This window comes from Leptinotarsa decemlineata, unplaced genomic scaffold, assembly GCF_025532065.1.
Source record: "Leptinotarsa decemlineata unplaced genomic scaffold, Ldec_3_MD MMD2_tig00005648, whole genome shotgun sequence".
In the NCBI taxonomy this organism is placed as follows: Eukaryota; Metazoa; Arthropoda; class Insecta; order Coleoptera; family Chrysomelidae; genus Leptinotarsa; species Leptinotarsa decemlineata.
This window is the reverse complement of record NW_027412639.1, coordinates 12,501-20,000: the sequence shown is the minus strand read 5'-3', so window position 1 is coordinate 20,000 and position 7,500 is coordinate 12,501. Positions and strand designations below refer to the sequence as shown.

General features: G+C 38.5%; 4 protein-coding genes across 4 annotated transcripts in view; 2 read left to right on the top strand and 2 right to left on the bottom strand.

Moving 5' to 3' along the window:
• LOC141484438 (histone H2A) overlaps nt 1-411 on the bottom strand; it is a 545-nt gene extending 134 nt beyond the window's left edge. Inside the window, exon 1 of the mRNA XM_074179461.1 lies at nt 1-411. This exon is cut by the window's left edge and continues 134 nt beyond it. Within this exon, the coding sequence (XP_074035562.1) occupies nt 37-411 (375 nt within the window). The 3' untranslated portion in view covers nt 1-36.
• A 6-nt stretch (nt 412-417) lies between these two features.
• On the top strand, nt 418-1,149 carry LOC141484436 (histone H2B). The gene has a single exon (XM_074179459.1). The coding sequence runs from the start codon at nt 714-716 to the stop codon at nt 1,083-1,085; it is 372 nt and encodes a 123-aa protein (XP_074035560.1). The 5' UTR covers nt 418-713; the 3' UTR covers nt 1,086-1,149.
• A 2,739-nt stretch (nt 1,150-3,888) lies between these two features.
• Nucleotides 3,889-4,524, bottom strand: LOC141484431 (histone H3). Its single transcript, XM_074179455.1, has one exon. The coding sequence runs from the start codon at nt 4,482-4,484 to the stop codon at nt 4,074-4,076; it is 411 nt and encodes a 136-aa protein (XP_074035556.1). The 5' UTR covers nt 4,485-4,524; the 3' UTR covers nt 3,889-4,073.
• Nucleotides 4,525-4,740: 216 nt separating this feature from the next.
• Nucleotides 4,741-5,134, top strand: LOC141484430 (histone H4). The gene has a single exon (XM_074179454.1). It carries the CDS (start codon nt 4,754-4,756, stop codon nt 5,063-5,065), a length of 312 nt encoding a protein of 103 aa, XP_074035555.1. The 5' UTR covers nt 4,741-4,753; the 3' UTR covers nt 5,066-5,134.
• Nucleotides 5,135-7,500: the final 2,366 nt, after the last annotated feature.

The following is a 7,500-nucleotide window of genomic DNA, read 5'->3' as shown; positions in this document are numbered from 1 at the left end:
TTTATTTGTCGCTTTCCTCTCTCAGGAAATGTGTACTTATGCCTTCTTTTCGGTTTTTTTCGGTAACAAAACCGCCTGAATATTGGGCAAAACACCACCTTGAGCAATGGTTACTCCTGATAACAATTTATTGAGTTCTTCGTCGTTTCGAATGGCCAGCTGTAAATGTCTAGGAATGATACGGGTTTTTTTGTTATCGCGAGCCGCATTACCGGCCAATTCCAAGACTTCAGCTGCCAAATATTCCATTACTGCGGCTAAGTAAACCGGGGCGCCGGCACCAACTCGTTCGGCATAATTTCCCTTACGAAGGAGTCGATGAATACGTCCTACTGGGAATTGGAGTCCAGCCCGACTGGAACGGGACTTTGCCTTTCCCTTAACTTTACCTCCTTTTCCACGTCCAGACATGTCGAATCGTAGATTAGTATTATATATCGGATAAATTTAAAGAATTCACTGAGAATTATTCGATGTTGCTCTAACAGTAGCTTTCTATACAATGATTTCTATATAGAATCGACCTGTATTAATACCGTCCTACCGACCAATGGGCGTTCTCGAACGCTCAACTTTCCGGTGGGCGGAGCCTACTAGAGTTCCAGTTACTATCTGAAATAGTGACGACAGAGTGGCGTCTTTTACATTGAGTCGAAAGCAAACCTGCACGATAGTACTTGTTTGTTTGATATTGACGAAATTAAATTTTCAGAATGCCACCCAAAGCTAGTGGAAAGGCTGCGAAGAAGGCCGGAAAGGCCCAAAAGAATATATCGAAGACCGATAAGAAAAAGAAGAGGAGGAGGAAGGAAAGTTACGCAATTTATATCTACAAAGTATTGAAACAAGTCCATCCCGATACCGGAATATCCAGTAAAGCGATGAGCATCATGAACAGTTTCGTAAATGATATATTTGAGCGTATCGCAGCGGAAGCCTCCCGTCTTGCTCATTATAACAAGCGATCGACTATTACGAGCAGAGAAATTCAGACTGCAGTACGTCTGTTACTTCCTGGTGAATTGGCGAAGCACGCCGTCAGCGAAGGCACCAAAGCAGTTACGAAATATACCAGTTCGAAATAATTTACTTATTCCGGTCTACGATATACATTCTTAAAAAAAAACGGTTCTTTTCAGAACCACAAAATATTTATGAAAGAATTCTTACAATATCGTTTCGACGCTGAATGATAATTTATTTTTGCTAGGGCGCTAGGTCTCACTCGGTTGGGTTGCCTTGTTATCAGTACATTGTTACCTCCTTTCGTGAAACGCGCGATGATAATAAATAATTTTGCCACCTATATTTAGATGGTGCTTACCTACCTATCAACCTAAAAAGTTAACGTTCGTTACTGTTATACTAGTCATGTACTCTATTACTTATGTTATTTTTTAACGTGTTTTTTATTTACGTGCTAATATGTTGTCTAAAAACGTTTATGATTAGCATTTCTGATTTCGACTATAACATTGACGATTTATATATTTCGGGTGGGGGTGGGTGTGTATTACTCCGTTATAGATAGAGCTCACAGTATCGTCGTTCGTTCGTTCGTTCGTTCGTTCGTGTTGTAGTATCGACCTTTTTATTGAAAGTATATTACGATGATTATATCTTATCGAATATAACATTAATAACGTTCGTTATTATTCGAATGCCGTTTTCATCGAACACTTTTATAGGGATAATTTTTGAAAATGTTGATGCTATTAGAAGCGTCGGTTCTTGGTTATAGTCGTGTATGAAGGTAGACACGAGGTCTCTTCGATGCCCCTATTCACTCGTGTATTTATCGAGTATTATCGGCTAATGTATCATGTTTCTATAGACAGTCGCGCCTATGATATTTATTCGAAGGTTCCTTCCAGATCATCGATTACGAGTATTTTCGGAAAGGAATTGTCTGGAGTTACGTCAAAATCATCAATACTTCATATTTCATTGTAATTTACTGTGAGTTGTCGAGGTTTAATATTAGCTTTTTCTTATCAGAAAATATTTTCGGAATACGTAGAATCTATCCACGTTATTGTGCTAGTCGAAGTCTAAATAGGAAACCGGCATTGATTTCGTAAAGAAGTTGATGCGAACATTTCGACAGCAGAATGGAAGCCGTCAATATCGTGTCTAACGAGAATGTCGAGCGTTCAGTCTCCCGTCCGCCTGTGCTTCGACCCAGAATATTTAAACAAACGGAACACCAGAGGACTACATCATTCTCTCTAGACGCCTAACGAGTGTAGCATCTATCTTCCGAGAATATATTGTCAGTTGTTTTTTTACTATGGCAGACATAGAAAATCAGAATTCTTCGGCTTCGGCTAATTCATCTTCGTCGCCGCAGGCACAGTCTACTGCGAAGAAAGAAAAGAAAGTTAAAAATCCAAGAAGTAAACCTTCTCACCCACCTACGTCGGAAATGGTTAATAACGCTATTAAAGGATTGAAGGAACGGGGTGGTTCCTCTTTACAAGCCATAAAAAAATATATTGCGGCGAATTATAAGGCTGACGCAGAAAAAGTGGCACCTTTCATCAAGAAATATCTTAAATCTGCGGTTGCTTCCGGATCATTAGTACAAACTAAAGGAAAAGGTGCATCGGGGTCGTTCAAATTGGCATCGGCATCTTCTGGTTCGGCAAAACCGTCGGCTACCGAAAAGAAAACGTCCGGTACGGCCGGTGCGAAGGCCAAAAAAACTCCCGTTAAACGCGTAGCTGGTGAAAAAGCTAAAACCGGCAAGAAGGCTGCTGCATCACCGAAAGGTAAGAAAGCCTCTCCGGAAAAGAAAGCGGCTGCCGCAGCCAAGCCTAAAAAGGTAACTGCCGAGGATAAAAAGACCGTCGCTTCTAAGGTTTCGTCCGCGACTTCTGCTAGTAAAACCAAGTCTCCTTCGAAAGCAAAGAAAACTAACAAAGGACCAACAAAAAAGCCGAAAGCACCCAAACCGAAAACCGCGAAAGCGACCCCTGCATCGGCATCTTCTCCGAAAGCCAAAAAAGCTGCCTCTCCAAAAAAGAAGAAGTAAATTCTTCTATCAGTTGACTTCTCTCTCCGGCGACGAAGTCTAAGAAAACAAATGGCCCTTTTCAGGGCCACAATTTTTTTTACAAGAATTCGTATATAATTCAACTGTCCAACAAATATATAAATAAATAGTCAGAACTACCTACCTAGCCTATCCCTATAAACAGAAAAAAAATAGATAAATAATATTTCTTCCGCCGCCGCCGACTATCGAATTGATATGAATCGAATAATTTCGTAAAAGAGTAAAAATTAAAAAATATTGCTCTGTCTTTCTATTTCATTGAAATATGTCTTGTGAACAGTTGACTTATTTTCTGATATTGGGATCGTTTCAGGAAAATGAGTCAAAATCATTTCGAGATTTCCAAACTAAGGGTGTTCCATTTGAGAAATCACTGATTTTTATATCTTCAGAATTACTCATCGACTCCTAATACCTCGTTCATCATTTTGGAAATGTTACTCCTCCTACAAGACGACGGAATGTAATATTTTGATGAATCAATAATAGCTTATGTATTCTATGAGACTTGTTTTCAATTTTATAGGGAAATGGCTCGAGAACCGAATAATACCTACTTTTTCTGTATAAACGATCGAATATCTCGAGAACGATTCATTTTTGGTATAGGGTATATTACAAAAAGTCACTCGAGATTTATGCCAGGTATTCAAAAATATGAATCAGAGGAAATTTACGAAAAGATGGTGATGTTATGAGCGATCTTTCATTCAGTGATCGCTTGTTTTTCGTTATTTATCTCAGCCGTTTCTAAAAATGATCTTTTCGAAAGATTCGTTTCGGAAAGTAAAAAATTTCAGTATTATAATCCATATTTGGATCATACTGAACATGTTCTGCAAACACCCGTGATTTAATATTTACGTGATGCGAGTTATTGAAAATATCATACATTCATTCATTCATTCATATCTATCGATAAACGAATTCTTTCATCAATTGCATTTTGTGGTTCTGAAAAGAACCTTTTTTTTGTATATATTTTCAATATATATTGGGATATATATATATGAAATTAAGCTCGTTCTCCGCGTATTCTCCTTGCTAACTGAATGTCTTTGGGCATAATGGTAACGCGCTTGGCGTGAATGGCGCACAAATTCGTATCTTCGAAGAGTCCTACCAAATACGCCTCGCTAGCTTCTTGCAAAGCCATGACGGCTGAACTTTGGAATCGTAAATCGGTTTTGAAATCTTGAGCGATTTCTCGAACTAAACGTTGAAAGGGTAATTTCCTAATCAACAATTCAGTACTCTTCTGATAACGTCGAATTTCTCGGAGAGCAACAGTACCGGGTCTGTAACGATGAGGTTTTTTAACACCTCCCGTAGCCGGTGCACTTTTGCGAGCTGCTTTAGTAGCTAATTGTTTTCTCGGAGCTTTACCTCCAGTCGATTTACGAGCGGTCTGCTTGGTACGAGCCATTTTCAAAACCTATTGCGAATTGTAACGAACGAAATGTATACCGAACGATAGACGGACAACATATGAACTGAGTCGGCTTATACACGCCAACTATTATATACCATCTAGACGAGACGCCATTGGTCCGATTTCCAGTTGTGGGCGGAGTCATGAAATTTAACAAAACCCGACCGAGTTCGGTGTAGAACTTTAGTCGAAGTCTGTCGTTAGTATCACTAACAGTATTTCATTCGTATCGTGCAGTATATAATTTATTCTTAACATTCGAAATGACTGGTCGTGGCAAGGGAGGTAAAGGTTTAGGAAAAGGAGGAGCGAAACGTCATCGTAAAGTATTGCGTGATAATATCCAAGGAATAACGAAACCTGCCATTAGAAGATTAGCCCGTCGAGGTGGTGTTAAACGTATTTCGGGTTTGATATACGAAGAAACTCGTGGAGTACTCAAAGTATTTCTCGAAAATGTTATCAGAGATGCCGTAACATATACCGAACATGCGAAACGCAAAACCGTCACAGCCATGGATGTTGTATACGCCCTGAAAAGGCAAGGTCGAACCTTGTACGGATTTGGCGGTTGAATTTAATGCCTCCCCCTGTATTGTCCTTACCGTTTCCATAAAAAAAAGGTTCTTTTCAGAACCACAAAAGCTTATGAAATGAATTCGTGTGTATTTTTTATATTTTTGAAGTAAGTCTCAGGTCAAGAAAGTAATACAAATCATGAAATTATGAAACAACAAAATTTAATTGACGCTCCGGAGGGGCGACTTCATTGATGATTCCAGTGGCGCATTTGCTTTTTCAGCTGCAGGAAAACCCGGAAAAACCTGCAGCAGCAGCAGCAGCAAGCACCACATCATGTGAACATCTTGATCTACTAATGTCTTCTCTTTTATAAAACAAAATGTAGGGTATCTCCAGAGACTACAGTAAATTTAGAACATCGCCAGAACACTTAGTGACACGACTATCGTCAAACTTAATCGACCTCTGCCCTCCGGTAGCAAGCAGAATATCGGAAGCGTGAAATAAAAATTTGAAATGGATATTTTGGCGAAATAACCCGAACGGAAAGTGTAGTGAAAATATAAAAGATAACGGAAAGTGTAGTGAAAATTTAAAAGAAAAGTGTAGTGAAACATAAATATACGGAAAGTGTAGTGAACGTTTACTTCTGCCTTCCGCGAGCAAGCAGAATTCGGAAGCGTGAAATAAAAATTTGAATTGGAAATTTTGGCGAAATAACCCGAACGGAAAGTGTAGTGAAAATATTAAAAGATAACGGAAAGTGTAGTGAAAACATAAATATAACGGAAAGTGTAATGAAAGTTTACCTCTGCCTTCTGGAGCGAGCAGAATTTCGGAAGCGTGAAGAAAATATTTCAGATGGAAACTTGGCGAAATAATCGGAACGGAAAGTGTAGTGAAAAATAAAAGTATCGGAAAGTGTAGTGAAAACATAAATATAACGGAAAGTGTAGTGAACGTTTACCTCTGCCTTCGGCGAGCAAGCAGAATATCGGAAGCGTGAAATAAAAATTTGAAATGGAAATTTTGGCGAAATAACCCGAACGGAAAGTGTAGTGAAAATATAAAAGATAACGGAAAGTGTAGTGAAAACATAAATATAACGGAAAGTGTAATGAAAGTTTACCTCTGCCTTCGGGAGCAAGCAGAATATCGGAAGCGTGAAATAAAAATTTGAAATGGAAATTTTGGCGAAATAACCCGAACGGAAAGTGTAGTGAAAATATAAAAGATAACGGAAAGTGTAGTGAAAACATAAATATAACGGAAAGTGTAATGAAAGTTTACTTTTGCCTTCCGCGAGCGAGCAGAATATCGGAAGCGTGAAATAAAAATTTCAAATGGAAATTTTGGCGAAATAACCGAACGGAAAGTGTAGTGAAAACAAATATAACTGAAAGTGTAATGAAAGTTTACCTCTGCCTTCTGGGAGCAGCAGAATTTCGGAAGCGTGAAGAAAATATTTCAGATGGAAATTTTGGCGAAAATAATCATGAACGGAAAGTGTGGTGAAAATATAAAAGTATCGGAAAGTGTAGTGAAAATATAAAAGTATCGGAAAGTGTAGTGAAAACATAAAATAACGGAAAGTGTAATGAAAGTTTACCTCTGCCTTCTGGGTGCGAGCAGAATTTCGGAAGCGTGAAGAAAAAATTTCAGATGGAAATTTTGGCGAAAATAATCATGAACGGAAAGTGTGGTGAAAATATAAAAGTATCGGAAAGTGTAGTGAAAATATAAAAGTATCGGAAAGTGTAGTGAAAATATAAAATAACGGAAAGTGTAATGAAAGTTTACCTCTGCCTTCTGGGTGCGAGCAGAATTTCGGAAGCGTGAAGAAAAATTTCAGATGGAAATTTTGGCGAAAATAATCATGAACGGAAAGTGTGGTGAAAATATAAAAGTATCGGAAAGTGTAGTGAAAACATAAAATAACGGAAAGTGTAATGAAGGTTTACCTCTGCCTTCTGGGTGCGAGCAGAATTTCGGAAGCGTGAAGAAAAAATTTCAGACGGAAATTTTGGCGAAAATAATCATGAACGGAAAGTGTGGTGAAAATAACGGAAAGTGTGGTGAAAATATCGGAAAGTATAGTGAAATTTTCGCCAAAATTTCTCTTTGAAAATTTTTTATCACGCTTCCGAAATTCTGTTTGCTCCCATTAATTCAAGTATCGTCTCACCGTCTCAACTCATATGTTGTAATGGCGAGAAAGCGGTATAGGCCTTACACAAATTTTCACTACACTTTCCGATAAACATTGTAATCGAGACGTCCTGTTGTCAGAACGTTATCCTATAATATTTTAATATATCGATCGATATGCGTATTCATGTCTGATACAATATCATATCGACGGATATAAATTATATTGACTAGGACTATACGAAAAGTGGAAAAAACCGAAAGTCGCGTAGGGTCCCGTCAGCGTTAACGGAAAACGGGCGATGTGCTCGAAACGCCGCTATAGGGGGATAGGTACGTT

Coding starts and splice junctions, on each gene's coding strand:
- LOC141484436 (XM_074179459.1), top strand. CDS start 714: ATGCCACCCAAAGCTAGTGGAAAGGCTGCGAAGAAGGCCGGAAAGGCC.
- LOC141484431 (XM_074179455.1), bottom strand. CDS start 4,484: ATGGCTCGTACCAAGCAGACCGCTCGTAAATCGACTGGAGGTAAAGCT.
- LOC141484430 (XM_074179454.1), top strand. CDS start 4,754: ATGACTGGTCGTGGCAAGGGAGGTAAAGGTTTAGGAAAAGGAGGAGCG.